General features: G+C 46.5%; 10 protein-coding genes across 10 annotated transcripts; 5 read left to right on the top strand and 5 right to left on the bottom strand.

Annotated features, from left to right (window-relative positions):
• Nucleotides 1–219: 219 nt before the first annotated feature.
• On the top strand, nt 220–546 carry N7516_006290 (uncharacterized protein; the record flags this gene model as incomplete). Its single annotated transcript, XM_057219010.1, has 1 exon — nt 220–546. One exon carries the CDS (start codon nt 220–222, stop codon nt 544–546), a length of 327 nt encoding a protein of 108 aa, XP_057073101.1.
• Nucleotides 547–3,540: 2,994 nt separating this feature from the next.
• Nucleotides 3,541–3,910, top strand: N7516_006289 (uncharacterized protein; the record flags this gene model as incomplete). Its single annotated transcript, XM_057219009.1, has 2 exons — nt 3,541–3,761; nt 3,847–3,910. 2 exons carry the CDS (start codon nt 3,541–3,543, stop codon nt 3,908–3,910), a joined length of 285 nt encoding a protein of 94 aa, XP_057073100.1.
• A 2,131-nt stretch (nt 3,911–6,041) lies between these two features.
• On the bottom strand, nt 6,042–7,293 carry N7516_006288 (40S ribosomal protein uS9). The gene is made up of 4 exons (XM_057219008.1): nt 7,182–7,293; nt 7,087–7,109; nt 6,821–6,892; nt 6,042–6,687 (listed from the first exon to the last, which is right to left on the bottom strand). The coding sequence occupies exons 1-4, from the start codon at nt 7,225–7,227 to the stop codon at nt 6,397–6,399; spliced, it is 432 nt and encodes a 143-aa protein (XP_057073099.1). The 5' UTR covers nt 7,228–7,293; the 3' UTR covers nt 6,042–6,396.
• Nucleotides 7,294–7,590: 297 nt separating this feature from the next.
• On the top strand, nt 7,591–8,336 carry N7516_006287 (mitochondrial 54S ribosomal protein uL13m; the record flags this gene model as incomplete). Its single annotated transcript, XM_057219007.1, has 3 exons — nt 7,591–7,611; nt 7,701–8,061; nt 8,212–8,336. The coding sequence occupies 3 exons, from the start codon at nt 7,591–7,593 to the stop codon at nt 8,334–8,336; spliced, it is 507 nt and encodes a 168-aa protein (XP_057073098.1).
• Nucleotides 8,337–8,770: 434 nt separating this feature from the next.
• N7516_006286 (urate oxidase) lies at nt 8,771–9,815 on the bottom strand (the record flags this gene model as incomplete). Its single annotated transcript, XM_057219006.1, has 3 exons — nt 8,771–8,895; nt 8,955–9,601; nt 9,679–9,815. 3 exons carry the CDS (start codon nt 9,813–9,815, stop codon nt 8,771–8,773), a joined length of 909 nt encoding a protein of 302 aa, XP_057073097.1.
• A 1,972-nt stretch (nt 9,816–11,787) lies between these two features.
• On the top strand, nt 11,788–13,429 carry N7516_006285 (MFS transporter; the record flags this gene model as incomplete). The annotated part of the gene is made up of 5 exons (XM_057219005.1): nt 11,788–11,910; nt 11,976–11,996; nt 12,053–12,110; nt 12,181–12,830; nt 12,884–13,429. The coding sequence occupies 5 exons, from the start codon at nt 11,788–11,790 to the stop codon at nt 13,427–13,429; spliced, it is 1,398 nt and encodes a 465-aa protein (XP_057073096.1).
• Nucleotides 13,430–14,070: 641 nt separating this feature from the next.
• On the top strand, nt 14,071–14,526 carry N7516_006284 (uncharacterized protein; the record flags this gene model as incomplete). Its single annotated transcript, XM_057219004.1, is given in 3 exon segments — nt 14,071–14,094; nt 14,165–14,395; nt 14,413–14,526. The coding sequence occupies 3 exon segments, from the start codon at nt 14,071–14,073 to the stop codon at nt 14,524–14,526; spliced, it is 369 nt and encodes a 122-aa protein (XP_057073095.1).
• A 26-nt stretch (nt 14,527–14,552) lies between these two features.
• Nucleotides 14,553–14,948, bottom strand: N7516_006283 (uncharacterized protein; the record flags this gene model as incomplete). The annotated part of the gene is made up of 1 exon (XM_057219003.1): nt 14,553–14,948. The coding sequence occupies one exon, from the start codon at nt 14,946–14,948 to the stop codon at nt 14,553–14,555; it is 396 nt and encodes a 131-aa protein (XP_057073094.1).
• An 808-nt stretch (nt 14,949–15,756) lies between these two features.
• Nucleotides 15,757–16,371, bottom strand: N7516_006282 (uncharacterized protein; the record flags this gene model as incomplete). The annotated part of the gene is made up of 1 exon (XM_057219002.1): nt 15,757–16,371. The coding sequence occupies one exon, from the start codon at nt 16,369–16,371 to the stop codon at nt 15,757–15,759; it is 615 nt and encodes a 204-aa protein (XP_057073093.1).
• A 1,099-nt stretch (nt 16,372–17,470) lies between these two features.
• On the bottom strand, nt 17,471–19,264 carry N7516_006281 (C2H2-type zinc finger protein; the record flags this gene model as incomplete). Its single annotated transcript, XM_057219001.1, has 3 exons — nt 17,471–17,543; nt 17,621–18,388; nt 18,502–19,264. 3 exons carry the CDS (start codon nt 19,262–19,264, stop codon nt 17,518–17,520), a joined length of 1,557 nt encoding a protein of 518 aa, XP_057073092.1. The 3' UTR covers nt 17,471–17,517.
• Between the last annotated feature and the right edge of the window lie 4,123 nt (nt 19,265–23,387).

Raw genomic sequence — 23,387 nt, 5'->3', positions numbered from 1 at the left:
TGAACATCCTCGATAACTAACTAACTAGTTAAAAACCGTCAACAATGACCACAAATAATAGATTATTGATTTTAGCATTACCACCAATTTATTGATATTAGTTGTTTTCTGAGTACTGGAATACCGACATCAAGGTTCCCTAATGTAACATTTTCTTCCCATTTTTACTTTGCCTAGTCTACATCCTTTCCCCATCACTTCCGCCTCTCAATTGCTCAGATGCCTCAGCAGAAGATATCCTCGCTCAAGATTTATTTTGACGAGCTAGAAGAGACCAGCGGCGATGACGAATGCAAGGCCTGGTTAAGTAGAGCTTTTGACTCAAGGGCTGAACTGACAGTTTTTGTCGCTGGACGGCGGGAAGGAGGGGGAACTGGAGAATATGTTGGTTTTCTTAAGGGTTCCTTTAACATTAGCTTCCACTTCAGCTTCGGCGATAGACGGCCGGATGTCATTATTCGGTTCCCGAAGCCCGGGCACACGGCTACAGCTTATAGGGAAGAAAAAGGTGTGAATGAGGTCCATATCATGGAATACCTCCACTAAAACACTGATATCCCTATTCCTCGTGTTCACAGATGGGGCTTAGTTGCCGGAGTCCACAACACCTTGGTCCATTCATAATCATGGAGGATGTCAGTGGTACACTTTTATCGACTATCTTGAAACAACCCGATCAAGAAAATATGATTCTGAACCCGAACATCGACAACACAACACATAATGACGGTGCGGGTGTTCAGTTGCTTGATGATAAGGCGCGTGCAGAGATGGAGCCATTTACGTAGATTAAGATGGAGCAGTTGAAGGCATATAAGGAGGAGTGTGCTGCTCGTTTTTCCTCAGAGATGTAGAGGAGATGTAGCAATCTTGTCTGATCTTCCATCGATGTCACTTTCCCGCTACATTCATAAAAAATCATGTATGGTGACGTGATAACTATAACTAACTAGTTATATAGTTGGTATGTTATGTTGTAGCCGTGCCAAGCACCCAATATAGCGCCGCAGCAAACGCCAGCAAACGCAAATCTAAACATTAAGTAACTAGTTATCAAGGTTTTGTATGACTTACTAATACAAAAGGTACTTAACTAAGCACCCCATAGTTAAGCATAACATACTTTTTTCTTGGCCCTCAAACTAGTTAGGGAAAATATAAGAATGCGTAGATAGGGTGAAGTAGGTCTATATTATTTAACCGAACTTTGTTAAGGAATATCAAGTATACTAAAATACAGAAATTATCTATAACAGTCTACTTCATAAAGATTCACCCACCTCCACTCAATTTTATTAGTGCACAATTAGCGTAGTAGTTTATATTGTATTTTTACAAATGAATACTGTATTAATTTTTTTTTAAAACAGGGCTCTTTGCACTCTCAACTCTAACTCTTAACTCTCAATTTCTTACTACCTTACTATCTTAGTATGTAGTAGGTCCCCTATTAGCAGCAATCACTGCCTGGCACCTCAATGGCATACTATCAATCAGACCAGGTAGGAATTCCTCCGGTACAGCATCCGAGGCCTCCTAAACCATACCACGAAGCTTCGACAAACGAAAGTGTTGATCCCTATACTTTCTGTCAATATAATCCTTCATCTAGTTCCATACCTCCTCAATAGGGTTTAGATCAGGTAAAAAAGTAGGCTATTCTATCACAGTAATCCTAAGCTCCTCGAAGAAATCAAGGGTCTCTTTAGCAGTATGTCTAGGAGTATTATCGTATATAACAACCGGATCTTATCCCCTTCTTAGACGGAAGACGCCTTCTATCAAGGGAGCAATACGTACAATATATGATTCACTATATAGGTGTAGGGACTTCCATAGTAAATTGAACTGAAGTGGATTGAATTGAATTGAATTGTAGAGAGAGTAGTTGAAGAATGAAGAATTCAAAATCATAGCTAACTATACATGTTCTAACTAGTATAGGGGTGGGTGAATCTTTACAGGGTACGACATAGGCTGTTGTACTCCGTACTGTCATGTCATGCGCTATATAGTTATATCGGAACCTGGTCTATCTGAGCGTAATGCTCAGATATAATGGTCTTCTGGCCCAGTGTGTAACTCGCTAGTCCAGGGGCAGGTTGTAACACGTACAATAAATAACTACCAAAACATTTAATGAGTTACTTATATTGTACACTAGTATACCTCATCGTAGTATAGCTATCCTCACAGAGAACACAAGATTACAAATTTCATATAGTCAGAATAACTTTTGTAGTAGACTAACTCAAATACACTCACATTATAAATTGACGTTTCTATTTCTCCTCTAGCTAGTGTTAGGGTTGAATTGCGCTAATATTGTACTGAGGTATCTTTTTTATGGCAGCTCCATACAAAAGATACTTAATTATTGAAATTGTAATTTTGTGAAGGTACGGTTAGCACACGTTTTTTTTCTGATCGACTCTTCCATCTTAACTCGAAGAGTAACATCAGAGGTTAGTCCTCCGGACCAGCCAGGAAGATCGTGAGGAAGGAATTCGTGACTTATCCCCTTCTTAGATGGAAGAAGCCTTCTACAAAGGAGCAATACGTACAATATAGGTATTGCCTCAACCGACCGCCCTGTGATCAGCCGATCATATCGTGCCCTAATATCCAAGTGTATATATTGTATATAATTCTTGCTTTACGCTTTTTCCCCGTTTATCTCTAGTGCTTTAAAACCAATAATGTATATAATGCAATGGATGGCTTTAATGGTTTCTATTAGTGTAATCTAGTTTAAGTGTGGCTGAACGAAGAAAGCTTCGTTATTCTGCTGTCCGTTATTCTACTGTCTACATATAACATTTAAAAAAGACCATGATAAAGTAACCACTGGACTAATAATACTGTTCCCGGTATTCAGGATGGTGCTCCAGGATGATGCTCGAGGAGCATAGCCTAAACTCTCGGCGTTCTACCGCGGCGACGGGGCCGACGGCGCAACGTTCTTTAGATATTTGTTTACCTCTCCTCTCGTCACCTTCTCGCCTCGTCCGGCTATCAACTATACCTCCTCGCCTCGTCCGGCTGTCAACTATGGCTCGAGTCTCAAATTCGAACTTTGGATGGAACGACCTCGGTCAGAACAAAAAAGGTATTTGGTCCAACTGTTCGTACTTTGTGGTCCTGAAAGCGCATATTGTGATGAGAAAATACACTTTGAAAGTGACTGTCCCCAGCTCCACGCGACTAGGGGACTGGACACATTGAGGACTATGAAAAGAACTCTGATCATGCAAGGAAATCTTCTTTATTTAGCTTTATGGCTTCATTTCGTTGTGATCCTGGAAGCTCCCGCTAACATATTATAGGTTTCCATATGACCCTCCTCCCCACACCAACAAGCACGATTGGTATTCGGTACCACAGAAAGCACATTTTACGACGAGAAGATACCATACTTCGAGTAACCGTGGACGATCGGAGCCAATGGTCTCAGTAATAGGTTTGGAAAACATTTGATGCAAGGCGAAATGAGATATCTTGTTTCCTCGACTGATAATACAGCTCATTTGAACTTACTACATGGCTCGATGCCAACACTTCAAAGCTCTACAGACTAATAGTTATCTAGGATATTTGAAAGCTCGCAATAAGAACTTGAACATCTACGGTTTCGACTGGCCCTTAGGCTATGTCCGATTGAGACCAAACCGTTCGCAACCCTACTTTACTTGTTTGATCCCAACCCATGTGTCGATATCAGCTCGCTGGCTGACATGGGACCAAAGACCGACATCCTCAACGTATGACCCAGTTTCCCTCATGTTGATATCGGAGCTTTTTTGCTAATCGTGCCAAAATACTTTAGATTTCCAATTTTCCATTCAGGTATGACTTTACACCGTCTTTGATCACCTATGAACAATTGAAGCGCCAAGATGATGATATCTAAATCTACACAAACCCGAGTCTACACGGGCCATGCGGGCCAATTATGAAAAGAACATCTGATGCGAGGCCAGGAAGAGAATACATTGCCCCAATTAACATGTTACATGGTTGACTTGATTATATCGCTGACTTTTCCAATTATCTATGTAGGTCCGCTCCCCCGATTCGATACCGTCGTGCAGTGGTCATAGCATATTGATGGACAAGCCCGAAAGCTCGCAGATGATGGTTTATGCTTGCTCTATTTTAGGGAGTTGCTTTGGCAATATCCACGAATAGAGAAAGTATACCTACCTGATGCGAGGAGCCCGAGGCTCATGGAGGTACGCCCTCAATATGCTGGATCATGATATGATCGATCGAAGCGCATGTTGGATGGCCGAGACAAAAGGAGAGGTAAATTTTCTATTCCTCTGACCATTGACTATGCTCTGATCATTGACTATGACCTTTTAGACGAAACTTCCCAGGATCGTACCTGGACGGATATACTTCAGTCGTGATCGAGACAAATAAAGGCAAGTCTTACCTACAAATTTTTCTTTTTTGAGAAAGGTTAATCTGCTCCTAAGTGATGATCAATAAGTTACTACATCCGAGGAGGCTATGCATTTGTATAGCCTCCAACGAAAGAGAAAAAGAATATCTGATAGGAGCAAAACAATATCTAGGTACACCTACAACTTCGACATATTTTGCCTCCAGCGGAGCTCTACATCTCGACGAGAACACGGCTATGATTCATTCACTGTTGATTGAGATGATCAAAGAAAGGAAAGTTTCCCCATCCCTCCAATTTTTTATTCTTTTTTGGTGAAAATTTATCACAGGTATAAAGATCTTGCAAGACTCCTAAGTGATGATATCAATATATGAACCTGTACTACATCCAAGGAGGCTATGCATTGGTATAGCCTCCAATGAGATGAAAAAAGGAAAAAAATCTGATAGGAGCAAAACAAGGTTTCCACTACAAACAGTTGATCTCTCGATATATGCATCTACAACTTCGCTATATTTTGACTCCAGTGGAGTCCTACATCTCGATGAGAACACGACTATGCCACACCGTTGATTGAGAGGAGCAAACAAAGACAAGCTTCCCATTCCCCTGCATTTTTGTGATTGCTAATTATGATTTAGATGAACTCACTCCGAGTGTATGAAACCATATCCAGTGGGCAAGCCTCGAAACTCATACATGATGACTGTTGAATTGCTCAATTGAGTACCTACGCATTTGCATGAAGAACATGGTCAGATACAAGATGAACACGAGGCCTCGACAACCGTTGATTGAGAAAGGTACGTTGGCAATTCCCTGATACTTTTGATATTTGATCCCTATGGATAAAAATATCGGCCATGCAGTTGAACTTCGCTAACGGTTGAGTCTCATAACTAGGACTTGCAAGTGGATATATATCTATAGACCACCCTCTCAACTTACAAATAACAACGTTGCGCCGATCCCGATCCCATACTTCCCTATCGAATGCTACCCCGAGGAGGAAATAAAGAACTTGTGACGCAGGAGGAAGCGAGGGGTGGCCGAGAGAAACATTGCAATTGGTCTACATTGATGGTTCACTTATGCACTGAAGATGAAATGGTAGGTTCCCTGCCTAAGGGTATCAATGATAATACAATGCAATATCTGACTGATTACTAGTCCCGGGCTGTTTTGAGACGAGAGATACGACGAAGAGTTATTAGAAACGTTGGGAGCACTCCGAGAGCTGTTGCTGGAAATGTGGAAACAGAGCTGCAGTACTTGCTGCAAGTGTTAACAATTCCTCTGTCCTGTATGTAAGGGTTCATGTCGCCGAAAGCATCTGGCTATGACAAGAAATTGAACTATTATCCAATTGGACCGATGTTTGGCGGTATATTCGAGTGACAGATGGCCAAATGTCCCGGCTGAGTTCGCTATATATAGATCCATAAAAGATCATAAATCCTAGATGTGGTCCAAGCATGTGAGAACGAGGGGTGAGTACCTCGGTGGTTTACTTCTAGCACATATACCTACCCCAAGTTTGGCGTATGGAGAACATAAATCTGGGAAAAAGTGAGACCAATGTTAGAACACCATAGCTAAAATAACCCCAAAGAATCCAAAAAACAAAAGATGTGAACAAGATGAAACCCAGTATCATTTGAGTAGATTTTCCTGGCTATGCTAGGTATTTTTTCCAGCCGTGCAGGACAGCGCCAGTGAAAAACATATCAACAAGGCACCGGAACAACAACCAGAGGTCATTTTCCCAAATTCCTCTAGCCCGGTCCTCTGATCTCATGTAAGAGCGGTTAAACCGAACAAAAACCGCTCGAACATCCCCGAATCCTCCCAAGTCCCCAGTCCACCAAGAAGTCATGGAAATAAGTCGTGATAGAAAAAACATATGAAGACAGACATATTCCACTTCCCCGTTGCCGTAAACTTTTCTTTTCCCTTTCGCCGCGTAACAAGTGAGAAAGAAAAATTTAACGGTAGGACTTCTGGTAGCGGGAGCGGGCACCGCGACCACCGAACTTCTTGGGCTCGGCACGGCGGTTGTCGGCAACCAGGAGTGTGCGGTCGTACTGAGCAAGAGCCTGCTTCAGCTGGTTCTTGGAGTGCTCATCGACGTACTTCTGGTAGTAGGCGACAATGGACTTGGCGATAGCCTGACGGATGGCGTAGACCTGCGAGGTGTGACCACCACCGGTAACGCGGACACGGATGTCGACACCGGCGAACTTGTCAACGCCGACGATGAGGAGGGGCTCGTAGACCTAAAAATTCGAGCGTGAATTGTCAGAAACCGATTTCGTAGACGTTTTCTCATTGCCATTGTCGCTTGCGATTCGGGCGAATCCCTTCTTTTGTGGCGCGCGGCAATTGGTGGACCGAATGAATTGTGCGTACCTTGAAACGGAGGATCTCGGGCTGGACCAGGGAGAGGGGCTGGCCGTTAACCTTGACGAGGCCCTTGCCTTGCTGTAAAAAGTCTCAGCATGTTGTCCAATCCAATGTGTATATGACCCCGATGATCGCGCAACATGTTGTTTCGTATATCCTTCCAAAATTCAATCCAGTTCGTCACTTCGTGCACAATTCCTTTCCGGCTGTCTTCCTTCCAGATATTTCGAAACAACGTATTGGGACCGAGGGGGTATAGGCGTTCATCATACCTTGCAGTGGGCGACAGCGGTGGCTATTGAAAATTAAACATGTCAGCGCACGGGTTCATTCATAGTGATCTCGGGTCGAAAAAAAGAGAGCTTACCCGTCTTCTTCTTGCCGAAGCATTGCACACTCGGGACGGAAGCCATGGTGGATTGTCGTGGGGGAGGGAGTGTGTTGTCGAGGGAGATGGAAAAAGAGTCACTTGAATTCCCATACACAGTGATTTGCCCTTCCGTGCGGGTTTCGCTTAGTGTGCGGCGCTAATTCTGAATTGGGACTAGCGTAGCACGAGACTTAGGGCTTGGTCACATGACCCGGAGAACTTCAGTCGGGGGCGGGTTAGAGGCTACAAGCAATACAGAGAACGCCGAGATCATCATTATCTCAAATACTACGGCGCTGAGTCTGTTTTTGTTGCCGGGATCTTCAATCGAACTTCTCCACCTTTCGTTAATTGTCTAATTGCCCCTCACCCCGGCATCTACACTCCCCTCCGCCGCGTCAACAAGATGTCGCAACTCGTTGGCAAGGTAAATAGCTTCAAAGCGGAGCCTTCCGGGCCAACCGCGCACGTCCTGCGTTCAAGCAAACAACCCAATTCTAATAATTGACTCATCAGACCCGTCTCGCCTACTCGCGCACATGGCACTATGTCGACGCCGGCGCCGATGAACGATCCCTCGGCCGCCTCGCCTCGTCGATCGCCCTCGTTTTGATGGGCAAGAACAAGCCTATCTACGACCCCTCAACAGACTGTGGCGACTACGTGGTGGTTGTGGGGTGTCATGATCTCAAGACAACAGGAAAGAAGCGATTCCAGAAGAAGTACTACACGCACACGACGCGGCCCGGTAGCTTGAAGAGCATGACGATGGATCAGATGTTCGCCAAATGGGGTGGTGGTGAAGTCCTCCGCCGCGCTGTTAGGGGCATGCTGCCCAAGAACCGACTTAAGGATTCCCGCCTCGCTCGATTGAAGAGTAAGTTGCGTGGTTGTTGCGCTCCCGCTCCTTGGATGAATTACTTGATGGAGATTTACACGGGTTCATATTTGAAGAGCATGGACCCTATCCATTCAGCCCATCTACTTTATTCATGCTTTGAACCCAGTCTAACCCAATATCGCGTAGCTTTCGAAGGTGTCGCCCACCCTTACAAGGAGAATATCGTCAAATTCGGCAACCAATCGGTGATCGGAAATCTACCCGAAGTGCAGGAAGCATTCAAAGAAGCCGCCGACAAGCCAAGCGCATAAAGCATCGTTTTTCATCTCTCCTTCTTTCGTCATTTTACAACACCGACCTAAACCGGGTCTGTGTCTGCCTGTATTCTATTCTCCTGCGATGTTATGATCCTACTGCAAAAGCGCATGGGTGTGGAGTCCATTTGGGATATTGCTTTTGATTATCTACTCCGTTGACTTGGCCTCGGACTTTAACTTTCGAGCCTGCGGTTCTTTTGAAATGTACTTATAGCACATACAATCACAATACCACGTACTATACAATGCTTCTCTATCTTGTCTATAATGCTGCATGGGAAGAGGTGTACTGGATTGGATTCAATATATAGGGAGTCTGATCCCAGAGGTATAGGAAATGGATATATGTACAAGAGAGAGAGAGAAAGAGAAAAAAAAAACAAGCTAGCGTCCATGTCGGAGCTCGCCGACAATCCTCTAAAGAGCATTTACAGCTTAGCCTTTTGGCCCGCGCGACCAACGGTGCACTTGATGAGACCATTGGGGTTGGATTGGGGAGCGTACACCTCGGCATCCTTGCCGGTGTTCTTGATACCCTTGTGCCAGCTGAGATCTAAAAGCGGGAGATTAGCCCGAATCCAAAAGGGTTATGGGGGAGAAGGTCAAACATACCAACTTCAAAGAAGTGAATATTAGGCAGCGCATACCCAACAGTATCCAGCAGAGGTACAGCAGCAAGAATCTGCTCTCCCATCTTGTACATTGTAGCTTGGACGGAGGCACTGTTATCCTCAGCAAAGGTCTTGAGGGTAATAGCGCGGGCCGCCTCCCAAGCAGCATTGAACTTCTCCGAGTGCATCTTAACATCCGCGAGGCCAGTGAAGAGGCGCCATTGCCAGTTCGCCGCAACATCGGTGCTGAGGAGACGATCCCAGGTCTCCTTGAGGGTAGTGTATTCGTCGCGGACGAAACCCCAGAACTGGGAACCGGTGCTCTTCAGCACGGTCAGACCCTTGATAGAAGAGTTGATCTCGATACCCTTGCCCTCGATAACGTCGACTTGCACATTGCGAGTCTCGGAACCGGGCTTGATAAACGAGTGCGGGTGCGGCTTGCCGTCAATGTCCAGGCGCACCCAGCGGTGGGTCACGATATTGACGTGCGCCGCGTGGATATGACTGTACTTCTCGATGAAGTGTGTGCCCAGGATTGAGCCAAACAGCTCCGGTGGGTCTACGGGGTTCTGCTTGGCTGTAATGAAAATGGTGTTCTTGATCGAGTCGGTTGCGACAACGACGCTGTTGTCGGCTTTGGTGTAACTGTGGAGACCTTGGGTTTAGCTTTTGGAGATGAGAAATGTTGCTGGACTTGTCGCTGGACTTATCGCTGGACTTACGAGGTTTCAATATCGCCCTCCAGAAGAACACAGACGGTCATTTCCACGACAGTCTGGATACCGGTCTTTTCATCGCGGTGTACCTTACACACGCGGACATTGTCCTTACCATATCGGGCGGCTGCTAATGCGCTCATGTTGAATTGGGAATGATGATGTTGGAATATAGAAGAGAAGAAGGAGTAGAAAATGCTGAAGAGTAAAATAATAGATGCAAAATAGTATTATCCAGCAGCTTAAACGAGTATTTATTCTGGAATGTCCGGAGTAGTGAATTGGCTGATCTCAAGATCATCGGGCACCTCCGATGGCCGCTCTGGTCGCGAGTGGCCGCTCTCCCCCAAATCCCGATCTTATCAGTTGGCAAGTAGACAGCTTCTTTTCTTTCTTTCTTTCTTTATGTATGGCATGGCATTGACATTCTCAGCCTATCATCATCATCACCATACAGAAAAGAAAGAAAGAGAGGAATACAATCTCATTTTCCCCAGACTTTCGGGACATGAGCCGAGTGCAAATACAGTGGAGATCATTTTCACATTCCACCAACCCCCGAATTTCCGACCTCCGATCTCCGACTCTACAAACATCAACTGCAAACCCCTCGATTATTATATTTCAAATCCCGCTCAGTACTACAATGCCAATCAGCCCGGAGACCTCCACTGCGGACTCCCGGCGAGCTGCGAGCTGCGAGCCATGAAAGACGTGGAAGTCCTGGCAATAAACACTCGGCGCTGACATGATATGCTCTGTGCTGACAACTGTCATAGTAGGCGTGCGCAGTGACCTCGTCGCTGGTAGTACAATGCGGGGAGAAAGATGTCAAGGTCTGTACGTTGACTCGCCTTGATGACGAGATGTTATGGCTTTTTTGTTCTCCCTGGTTCATTTGCGTACTTTCTACGGAGAGTACGTCGGGGTCAAGGCTTTAAGGCTTTAAGGGTATCCTACTTTCCATCGTCCGCAGTAGGTTATATCTATATCCTCCGTGGTGTATACCACTGGGCATGTTTCTAGCGCAAATCGGGTATCTATGAGGCCTACGGAACGCAGTATATCTTTCCGAATAACCCCCAACAACGAACACAATTCCCCATCAGGATGCATATTTCGGGTTCAGAACGCCCAGATAACGCTGACATCTTCGCTGAGACTCAGTAATCGAAGAGCCTCAATACCCACAGAGCACAGGAGAATACCTACGTACCGCATAGGGAAAATGCGTGGGCTACGCATCCTGTCACAGCATGTGCAAACGTCAAACATACTGACCAATCTAGCGGTCAACGACGATTGTTATGCTGAAGTTGGTTTGCCTCTATGTCGGTGACGATATTACCCGAGACTTATCATGTGCCCAGGCAAGCTGCCGACAGCGCTGCTCCAGCGACCAAAGCAGAGTTTCATCTTTAAGCAGGGAATAACCAAGATATATTTAACTATGTGCCAGTCTCTCTCTATCCATCTGTGCATACCGAACCCCAAAATACCCGTCCAAATTGCAGCTGGGAACAATCCCCAAGACTCATACCCCCAAAATCACAGTATGTAAGATGTATGTCAGATCCAGATAGCAGATTGGATTTCTCTTTTTTGACCAAAGAAATAATCCATAATTCAACAGAGTGCATCATTGAAACAAATGCCAAGCACGCCCGATCTCCGGCTTAGATTGCAATTGTCGAATCGGAGGGTGTGGTTGGTGCCAATGCGCAACAGAATCTGGGCAGTGGTGGTATGTCTGCAACGTTGATCTGACGAATCCTATATGTAGTGCACACTTCCAAGCATTATCAATCCTCCATCATATCTTGCTATTGGATCAAATGTCTATCAGTAGAAGGCGGGCGAAGGATATCCGATTCTCGGTCAAAGCTGGGCTGACGGGTTTCTTGGTGCTTCTTTGTTCAACAAAGAGTCTTCACTCGCCTGTTATGTGTGTGGTATTTACCAACTAAAATTATTGGGGTTGTTTTTCTAATACTTTCGGCTTGGACTGCATTTCCAATTAGTCGAACCTCATATTAGTCGGGGCTTATACTCGTCATTCGAGGTACTTCTTTGTTCTCACTTCGCAAAAGCCACTCGTCCTGTTTCCAGATAACAATGACCATGAGTGATCTATCGAACCTCAAGAGAGAGTCAGGGGGAAAGCGTGCCCCCTGGCTATTGAAGTTTCGTTCCTCGACCGGTTTTATCATCGGTGCAGTCTGGATGTCCACCTTCACGGTACGTGAGAGCCTAGTTGCCTCGTCTTATAAATCCGCAACTGACCGAGACTCAACTGGAATAAGGAGTTCCTCCTATATGCCATGGTAAGCAAAAGCTCACTTCCAGAATGTGAACTGGATACAGAATCAACGAACAACAGATAGTCCCCGTAATGCCAACAGCCCTCGTAACCCGAGCCGGGATCGAATTTGAACACCGTATGTCCTGTTCCTACTCCTACTAACAGATTCCCATCACAAATCATCTCGCACACTAACCTTCAAACAGGAGAATATTGGGTCAGCGTCCTTCTCATGTCCGAAGCAGGCACGGCTCTGTTGATGTGTCCCGTATTCGGATACCTGGTCGACCGCGGACGCACACGTCGACTGCCCTTCATTGGTTCCCTGGTCGTATTAACCGGCTGCATGCTGATCTTACAGCTGGCACATTCCATCGCCGCATTTGTTGCGGCTCGTGTACTCCAAGGAATTGCAGGCGCTTTAGTAGTGGTGGCGGCATTCGCTCTCATCGGCGATGCTGTGGACCAGGAGAATCTCGGTCAAACGATAGGGTATCTTGGCTCTGCCATTGCCTCGGGCTTCTTACTGGGTCCGTTCCTCGGAGGGGTGGTGTATAACTCTGGTGGATACAACGCCGTGTTCTGGTTTGCGTATCCTATTCTCGCACTTGACATGGTTATGCGGCTGGTTTTGATCGAGAAGAAGGTCGCTGCTCAGTGGACTGGAGAATCGAATGGAGACATGGAATCGGTCCTAGAGACGGCGGAGCGTATTCCCTCTGTCGGTTCGCGTGAACCACAGGTCACCCAGAGAAGAAAGGGATTCGTTATCTTCCGGATGCTCAAGCAGCGCAGAGTGTTGATCTCTTCATGGGCACTTCTCGCCCAGGGACTCTTGCTTTCTGCTTTTGATGCGGTATGTACCAGGCTCGGCGTCTTTAACATGGATAACTGGCTAATCATATCAAGACACTCCCCATCTTCGTCGAAACGACATTTGGCTGGAACGCCCTCGGCATGGGACTAATCTTCCTCCCAATGGCTGTCCCGGCCTTCTTCGAGCCGCTGTTTGGCGGCTTCACCGACAAGTTCGGTGCCCGCTTCGTAGCCTTCGGGTGTTTTGTTTCTCTCTCGCCCACCCTCATTTGTCTCCGGTTCGTTCACACCAAGTCGAATGAACAGATCGCTTTATTAGTAGTATTGCTCTTCCTTAACGGGATTTTCATCCACGCCTGCGCACCAGCTATGTACGTTGAGACGCAGCGCGCGCTCACAGCGATGGAACTCAAGAGTCCGGGTATACTCGGACCCAAGGGTGCTGTGGCTCAGGGGTTCGGACTGCAAAGCATGTGTCAATTTGCGGGGGTGTTCTTTGGACCGCTTTGGGGTGGGTTTGTTGAATATCGTTTCGGGTGGGGAGCGATGACAGGGACTTTGGGGGTCTTGGTAGCGCTCACTGCATTGCCGATGTTGTGGTTGGGAGAAAATGAGGAGGAAAGGGCTTTAATGAGTTGAATGAGGGTTACGCAGTTAGGCAGCATCTTTTCTTTTGGAAGTATCAGTTCTACCTGCTGCCCTACCATCATACATGTAGGTAACTAGGTAGTATCCTGTCTCTCCTCGATGAACTGCGTCTTGATTCCTTCTCCCACTTCCTTGCTTCTATATCTCAGTTCGTATTGACTACCCATGATGAATGAAACTCAACACCCAGAACTCCAGAGTCTGTACCTTTCCTATTTTTTGTTTCCTTAAACATATCCTCCTCTTCATTCAACCAATTTTCCTCAAGTACCGTAGCAATAGTCTCTAATACAAACTGATGGCTCTACAGACCCGTCCCTTGCACTCATGATCCATCTTCTTTAATGAGTGATCTTCCAGATGGATATGTTTTACATTACTTCTCCTGTTTCAAACTACTACACACCTGTGCCAAAATTCTCGCGGACTCACTTCAATCGAAGTCGGAAAAAGTGGCTTGTGATTCTTGGAATATTCCAAACAGCTATACGAAGACTCGATGAAGACCACAATTGCTTAACGGGTGTCAACTACAGACAGATTCTCATGGAAATGGAGTACCGGACTCCTGAAGATAATCGATAATCCCTTCCTTTGAACACGATCCCGTCACAGATGAGTTTACCAGGTTCATGGATCTTTCACTTATATACTCCGTACATGGGAATCATTTCCATGGCGAACAGAAATAGGTGGCAACAACGTACAAGCCCACTATAAACAAAGGCAAACAAGCAGACCAAGGATTCCTTCCCCCATCTCCGCCGCCCGCCTACCCCTGAGCTCTCTCCTGGCTGGCCAACCCTGACTATTGAAACCGGACTATCCGGATCGTTGTCCCAGCGTCGAAAAGACGCCTTATGGTGGGTATACAACTCTTCCGATGAGGTCCGAGCCAACAACAAGCAGTTTCCTAGCAACCGTACTGTGATCACGAGGTCGCAGTTACCGCTAAGAGTGTGACTAGTGCCTAGCTTACACTACCATTTGCTGCGGTGTATGATCGAGCACCGGTAGCGGTGGCAGGGGAGGGAGATATTGTTTTTACAGCGCAGGATTTTCTGGGTATCACTAGTAATCTATTTTAATATTGTGGTCTGCTTTTTTATGAGGATCAGTTGGTCGGGTTTGGCTTGATATTACCGATGTGCATGTTGATGCTGGGGCGAGGTTTGTGAGGCCGGGGTTGTTGTTGTTTGTCGTCCACACGAGAAGGCGGAGGAGGTGCATTGGGAGGTCTTGGAAAGATATACTGATGCGTGTGCGACGTTTTGAGGTTCATGATGTTGTTGAGCCAGATCTGACCTGCATCCAGGGAGACCTTACTAGAGAGGAGGCGCCCGTTAACTTCTGCTTCGTTAACGGGGGGCTGATTATGCCGGCGTTTGGGGATGGGGATGCTGAGGCCGACAAGAAGGCTTTTGAGTTGCTGAAGAGTCTGGTTCCTGAGAAAGAGGTTGTTCATTAGGTGAAGGTTAACGCCTTGCCTAGGACTGGAGGTATGTTGCATTGTGTTATCAGCAGGGGCTGTGAGGGACTATATGTAGCTAGTTGCTCAAGTAGATATACAAATCTCACCTTTTACTTGACAGAGGTCAATACCTAATCGTGCATATGCATGCAGTCTACAGGAGGATGCCGATCCCGAGTAACAATATTCAAACATGTGATATTGATGATAACTAACTAGTGATGTTGACCTCGAAAAAGCATGTTTTGACCATCAACCTGCAAGTGTCGAAGAGAGACAGGACAAAAGAGATAGAGGAGAGAGGGGAGAGAAAATTTAAACGAGAGACTGAACAGACGCCCCCATTCCCACGCAGATCGTAAGTCATGTAGAATAGTGTGTAAGATGTATGTCTTTTTTGGGCTCCTTTTGTACCAGCAAAATCACCAGTAAGAAACCAAGATCCCCAGTTGAAACCTGATAGATATCATTCCCCAAATCCAGATTCCAGACCTAGACAGATATCCGAGAACGCAGGGAAGAAATGAAAAAAAGGGGAAGAAAGAGAAGAACACCGTCCCAGGACGCCCAGTAATGCCGCGCCATTATCAACAGACCTATAGAACGGGGGCGAGAAAAGACAAAAGAAAAAGGAAATACACATAAAACTCGTGATTGAGGAGGGTCGGATAACCATCCGATCGAGCATCCGATTGCATTTCCAGGATGGGGGCCAACGCCCGAGTCAGTCAACCGTCAACCCAGAACAGCATCAATACCAGACCGAAAATCAAACCAAACGCCAAACCCCAGATCCCAAACCCATAAACCCTCTCTCCCAAGATCCGATTCCCCGCATTCTTACATCTCAAAGACTCAACTGATCAATACTCCCCACCCGCCCACTCCCGCCAAGCCTTCCCCCACCCTTCGTAACCATCCCGAGCCGATAAAAGCGCTCTTCACCAGCCGGTGTTCTTCCACCAATATACCACTTCTCAGGACCGATGGCATCGCGGAACCCGCCTGAGCCACTGGAAGAGTCACTCCCGCGGCGCTGGCGATCTGCAGTGTGGTTGATCGGAATGGGTGTTGAAGTGGATGATGGTGGTGTAGAGGGGAGAGATGGTTGATCGTGGTGGTAGTGGTGTGAAGGGGCCGGACTTGGGCCTTGGACTGGACCGGCAGGTGCTGTAGTTACCGAGGAGGTGGGAGAGGATGTGTGGGTGTGGTGGTTATGGTTATGGTGGTTGTGGTTGTGATTGTGGTGAGTGTGATGGGCTCCGGCGGATGCGGATGATGACGCTGAAGCGCCTTGAGCGGAGTTCGCTGCTTTTGTGGCGATGGTGCGGGCGCTCTGGGAGATCTGGGCGGAGGAGATGGTTGAGGTTGTAGTGCTGACTTGCTGGGTGGTGGGTTTGTAGGTTGACTGGGCGCGGAAAGCGGCCAGGAAGTTGGAGAGGAATGGACGGTTGTTCGACATTGTTCGACACAGATGGTTCACCTGTATAGAGAGAGAATAAAAGTTGTCATGTAGAACTTGGGGAGAACCTTGGAAGTTATGAGTCGATTTCGAGAGTTCCCGATGCCATAGGCGCTCCAATCACGAGCGGTGGATTTATGGCCATGACGTTACATAGGAAGTTCCCGGACTGTCTTTTATATCCTTTCTCTCTCTAGTCTCTCCATTCTCTCCATTTCTCCGCGACTATACGGAGTACATCTGTCTATTATGTACAGGGTACATATAAAACAACTACATGGTGATCTTCTTCCCCAGTGGTTCCCCAGGGCTCCCCAGGATTCCCTACATAGACACTTCCAATATTACTTGCAGGTATCAAATGGATCATAAGTCTATTTCTAGCTGCTTTTCTAGTAAAACCCAAGAATAGAACAAACACCATAAATCACACCTCAAGAAATTCCCAAAGCACACATATGTCCTGCCATGCCGACTTTACACGAGAGAAGAGGCCATGCGATGCAGAAGAAAAACGAGAAAAAATAAAAGAACATGGTAAAAACAATTGAACTGCGAGAATGAAAGAAATGTGACAATTCGACAACAACCATCCCATAAAAGATAATGTAAAAAAAAAAAAAAAGCTTTTCTTCTTTCTGATGTCGAACACTCGCGCAAAAGATGAACACATGCCCATGTCTATGTTGTGGACGCCGAACAAACCACCCACCATACCATCTGCCCCTCTCAGCGGGGGTTCAAGATAAAAGATAACCAGACTCGCAAACCACTTGGGTAAGAATGCACACCCACACCGGATGGGGATCAGAATAAAAAAAAGAAAAAGATAGATCAAAGGACAAACGATACTAAAACAAAACCGGGAACGGAGGACGCTAAGAACACGAAACACCACAAGCTGAGTGAACGGATCAAAGGTCTATCGGAGACGGATTTGTTGAGACATCGTGACCAGTGGATTTGTACCAGCAGAGAAGCTAGGAACGAAGGCCTAGAAACAATAGAAGAGAGGGTGGAGAGCAATAGTCCTACCCACGGCGTGAAGAAGGGAAGAAACCTGATATGGTCTGTTGCTTCGTCAAAAAACACTTTTTCAATCTCATGCCTCAAGTCATCATTTTGCTTTCCGATCGAATTCACCGTCTACTGTCTCGCGGGCTGCACGGTACCTGCATATTATTGTTAGCAACAAAGTCCAGAATATGAACAGGGCAGAAAAGATTAAAAAAAAAAAAAAAAAAAAAACCATCTCCGCTCAGCGTAGTTGAGGCAAGGTACAGTCCGTTCATACCACTCTCGGGACCGGTTGAGGCGGGGTAGAACTTGCGGTCGTGGTCGACGGGGGCGTGGATCGGCTCCTGGCCCGCGGCCATGGAGTGGGGGAAAACGGGGTTAATGTACCCATCGGAAGAACCGTGCTGAAACATCGAATTCCAGTCAACACCCGGGTGATGTGAATGGGGACCGGGCATGACCGGTTTGTGGTCATGATAGACCGGGGGCTTTACCTGTTCAAGGGGACGATCAACCGTCAGCTGCTGGCCATGGGCATCGACACCAGGCTGCATGAGATACGGATTCTGCTTGGGTCCAGCCATCCACGAGGTTCTCGCGTGCGCCTGGCCAGCGGAGAACGCGTCGTCACCGGGACCACGGTTCATGCCGTTGACAGACTGCATCGTGAAGCCTAGAGGCTGCTGCTCCGTGTAGCCAGGACGGCCTGTGGCCATTCCATTGCCATTCACGGCCCCATCGAATTGCGTACCCATAACGCCATTGGAGTGGGGGACGGGATTACTGACTTCATCCTGGAGCGGCTTGGGAGGATTGGCCGCGGCAGCCGCAGCAGCTTGCTGCTGAGACCGCTTCAGATGGGCCTGAGGGTGGGACAAGTGAGTCGCACCGGTCGGGTTACCCCGTCGGATTGAGCATTTTTGGAAATGACGCTTCAAGATATCACTGCGGGAGAACGTGTCCTTGCATAGAACACACATGTAGGGACGGTCACCGGTGTCTATATCAATCAGAGAAAAACAATTACATCGGTTAGCAAATCTCAATCATTTTGGGAAAGTTATCTTTTTTTTTCCCTTCGATTTGGTTTCCCAAAAAAAAAAAAAAACTTACGTCTCAACAGATGGCGCTTGAGGTGCTTGGCGTGGAGGTAAGTCTTGTTGCAGTGCGGGCAGGGAAATTTTCCATCGGCGTCCTTAGCAGGGATAGTCGTGCTCTTAGCTGTACCATTGACACCGTTGGCGACCGGAGTCGCGCGGCCGGGGACACTCGGCAGAATACCACGGCGGCCCTGAGAGCCCACGACCTGCGTCCGTGGCGGTTCTTTGGCGTAGGGGGAGCCGTTCGCGCCATTCACATCAGGAGTCATACCCCAACCCTTGCCATCCGAGTAACTAAAGGCACCGGAGGGAAGACCATTGAAATCCGGGCGACGGTCGCGTGGGGGTGCCGGGGCGATCGGCTGAGGATAGCTCTGAGCGGAGGATGCGGGCGGAAGGACGCTCGGAGGTGGGGGGTACTGCTGATGCGCCTGTGTTTGAGGGTTAGGAAGATTCAACAGAGACGATGGCGGAAGGCTACCGACAGTCGTGTGCGGCATCATAGGGGCCTGAGAAGCCCCGTAGACATCGTGAGTTGACGGAGGGTACCGCGACAAGTCCGGACGGTACGGCTGACCCATGTAGTGGTGAGGCGCGGGCGACTGAGGATGATGAGGCTGCAATGGAGGCAGGGTATGCGGCTGGGAAACCGGATACTGCGGCTGCATCGAGTATTGTGGCATGTGCATGCTCGAGATAGGAGTCGAAGACATGGGCGTGGAGCCTGGAGGCAGACTGGTGGATGGAGGACGGGAAGGGTGAGATCTGGGATCCATTGTGGACAGAAGAGAGATCGTGGTAGGAAGGAAAGAAAGAAGTTGTTCACGGTAACTCAATCATCAAACCTGCACACAGGATAAATTTTTTTTTTCCTTTGAAGCGAAGGAAGCTCCTTGTTTGAAAATTTTCCTGGAACAGAGAGAGAGAGAGGCAAACGGTCACAGAGTCTCACGGGATTCACGGGTTCACACGAGTTTGACTCCACACGAACGAGAGAGAGAGAAAGAAAGAGATGCTTAATTGAAGAAGATTCCCCACGGTCACCCACCAGAAGAAAAAATAGGATGGTGATTTATCCGCACGTTGTCACCGTCGATGGTTCTGTATCCACCGAAGAAGCGGGCGTGCAAGTGGGTCTCGCAGCAAAAAACAACTAGTCCGAGATCTGCTTCGCGTCAAGATAATCCTTGAGATCGAGGAATTGACTCAGAAATAGGCCAATAGAATAAGAATATCTCAATAAATTGAAGAAATTGAAGTGCAGGGAATTGAAGTTTGAGGATTTGGGAATTGGGGGAAATTGGGGAGAAGAAGAGGAAAATGGGGGATAAGTTTCTTGGTAAAGACGAAAAGGAAAATTCTAAGGAAGACCGGGTCGAAATAAAAAAATAAAATAAAAAAACGAGAAAAGACAGAAAAGACAGAAAAGACGAGAAAATACGAAAAAAGACGATCGTTCCTCGGGGAGGCAAGAGGCGAGAGGAAGAGGGAAAAAAAAAAAAAAGAAAAAGAAAAAGACACGTAATTACAGTATTTTCAATTTAAAAATTACAAAATTTACACGGCCGTCTTCCGAACTATGGCCGATAGCGGTAGAGTAGAGACATATTAGGATTGTTGGGATTTATTGAATTCTTAGATTTATCATTTATCATTTATCATTAATTAGATCTGATTTTGATTTTGATTTAGATTGACAAAGAATAGAAGAATACTTATAAAAAAAAAAGGAGAAAAGGAGAACGTGGGTTTTTATTAGACACATAGACACATATAGAATAGACACATAGTCAAATCTCAATCACACTCCCTACGCGTTCGGATATGATGACGCACTTGCAAGGTATATCCCACCTAGGCACCCGTGGACGGATGATAACAAAGTCCCGAAACCATATGTTATACGTTGTACTCAAGCAAGATATGATGTCCTCCATATAATAATTCTATATCATATGCAATCAGATTATTTCCCGGGAGATATATCAGGAACTCCGTAGAACACCTTATGTTACAATCAAAGCCCAATTCTTAGATGTCTCCGATCGCGGCGATTACCAAACAACCACATCGGGCACAAGTGACTCCTGAGAACTAGTTAACTATTGTATGTCGTTGTCTATCTGATGTTAGAGTAGATCTTATTTATTGGAGATGGAGCCATCTCCCCGAGTGTGGATTATGAGTGACCCTGGCTGTTCTTTGTTTTGGGCTCCGCAGTGGCTGACCGGCCCCGCAAGTGACATCTTATATGTATTCACCCTCATTCCCTTACAGAGCACTCTATACGGAGCTTTGAATGACCATAAGATACTCTATCATATAGAGATAGATAGGATCTCAGTCTCAGCTCAGTCTCTGCACTGATCTCTTCAAGCACGTCATCCACGGGAGGCCCGAGGGAAGGTGAGCTCCATTGAGCTCAATACAAGACCCCATCATGCATTCTTAACCCGCTCAACCTGCAGGCTGGATTTGGCTCCTGCATGCAGCCCGGATGTACATGGCACATCTCCAGAAGAGGGGACATGCGTTCTTGGGCCCTCTTGTTGGAAGGACTGGGGTTGTCCGACCGGAGGCTTCTGTAACGGCTATGCGTTGTTGCCCTGCATACTTTAGTTGGATGCGCCGTAACCGCCTGCTGTTCCGCTGCTGTTCCACACTTAGCTTCATGGTCTCGAATTGAAACACAACATGAACTAAACCATAAAAAGAAAACTAAGCACATTGGGTTATCTACGGTATAAGTTTAATTGTCTCACTGGGACACTAATACTATTGCTGCCTAGGTGCTCAATAATATAACAGGGACATAGAGGAGCAACTAACCGTACATATGTACTCCGTACTTCCTGTACGGAGTACTCCTTAGAGTGTTTCTCCTAGGTTCAGCCACACAGGAATGCTCGAGACAAAATTGGCATTCAGGGGGTTCCCCTTATTGGACGTAGCTACCTTCATGGTCTGACCTAGGCTGCAGTTCGCGTACTTTTGCTGTGCAGATGGATTTCATATTCTATTATTAAGCCGAGATCTCGCCCGAGTAACATGACCTAAAGTTTCAGATCCTGCGCGCCATTCGCCATTCGAGTCCGTGTGACTACGTGGTTCACTTGAAATTGGACCTCGGGATATAACTCAACATAACTAGTTAATATTACCTTTTACGATATTACTATATTACTACCTAGGTATATTACTTATTTTGATAAACTCTACCAAAAACCATTAAACTATAACTTTGAAACTACCGTATGTTGTACATTGTACATTGTAAATTGTACTCCGTATTCCGTAATCTGTATTCCGGATCCAACATCCCTGCCCCTCCTTCTCCACCCCTTCGCAAGAGCTTCTCCCGCTTCGATTGTGGACCTGGAAGGCTTCGACCAGGGTTCTGCAGAAATATTGAAATGACCTCCTGATCTAAACTTCGTGCACGCTATATTATATATTAGATTGAGTTATTCTCCTTATTTTATCATACCATTATTACTCGAAGATTCCGCCAAGGGGCGAGAATGAACCCAAGCTACGACGTAAAGGGAAGTTCGCTTGACCTTCTCACTTTGTTTCACTTCGGTATGTGTATGTGGGCGTACTACAGGTAAGCCACTGGAATATCGTGTACAATGTATTAGCGTGTGCCTAATAAGCTGCATACGTTGTATTCCCGTATGTCTCTTTATCCTGCCTAAAAGAATTTCTACAATTCCGAGGAAAGAAATTAGTTCTTAGTGGCTTGACAACTATTAAACACGGTGTATTGAAGTGGCAGGTGGCTATGGCCCAAAAAAAAAAAACAATCGGCATCAGTCAGTGCCGGGAGTTAACGGACTCCACTCCACTCCCCGAAACGGGTTCGCAAAGTACGGTGAGGCTTTTCCGAGTCTTTAAATTTCGAATCTGATCAGGGGCTGTCAATTGATTTGTTACTAATATTTTCCTATTTTATTACTGTTGTTGTTTTTGTATTAGGCTTGTTTGTATAAGTTGGTCATTTTCTATTTTTTCCCATAAAGAGCTTTAACTAGTTAGTTAGTTATCATATTCAAGTTATGTTGTATATAACAAACCCACTGCCGACAGAAATGGGGCCACCAATAGGGCTAAATTTCCCGGATGCTTAAGATGTTGGCATCAAGTATCAACCGGGATAGGAGAGAATAGCGCGCGCGAGATGTAGATCCCGCCCCAGTCCCCATCGCTGCCGAATAGTATATCACGTGGTGCGATATGTGAACTCTACTCCGTATGTTGTATGTTGTAACGTATGTATAATTCAGGAAAGCCAACAGAAAATATATCAAAAAACAAACTAAGAACGACCACGTCGACGTGGTCTACACGATTTTTTACAACGCACATCCGATAACGCTTCCCAACATCCGATACACACAAAAAGAACAGCCTTGCTCTCGGCATAGGTCGGAAACACCGCTGAAGCCAAGTCCGGATCACCGAGTTTCAGGGATCCATGCAGCCAATCAGGGATCGTCACCCACTTAAGCGGGCGAGAGGATCGTGCCGCCACCGACCTCATAGGCTGCCAATGTCTGTAGTCGAATCCTAGATGGGAGTAGCGTGTTTTTTCATACAAGGTCCTCGGAGAGGGATCTGAGTTGCATTATTTTATTTCTTAATCGGTTATAGGCGGGCGTATTGAGATTTGGTATTTGTACGGAGTATACAACATACGGAGTACAAATGACATGAAGGTTTGAGGTTGACTTTGGAATTGACTTTTGAGTCGATACATATCAAATTAGTGGTTACAGTCCCATTCTCCAATTCTCCATCGTTCTCCATTTTCCCATGTGCTCTGTGGAGTGGAATCCATTCTGTGCAACATGGGGGGCGGTTAGCTCGTTGAGCGTTGACAGTTCAGGAACGACTTCG

Source organism: Penicillium verrucosum, assembly GCF_028828655.1.
Source record: "Penicillium verrucosum strain IBT 35672 chromosome Unknown utg000002l_segment0_segment0, whole genome shotgun sequence".
In the NCBI taxonomy this organism is placed as follows: Eukaryota; Fungi; Ascomycota; class Eurotiomycetes; order Eurotiales; family Aspergillaceae; genus Penicillium; species Penicillium verrucosum.
This window is presented reverse-complemented; position numbering and strand designations above follow the sequence as displayed.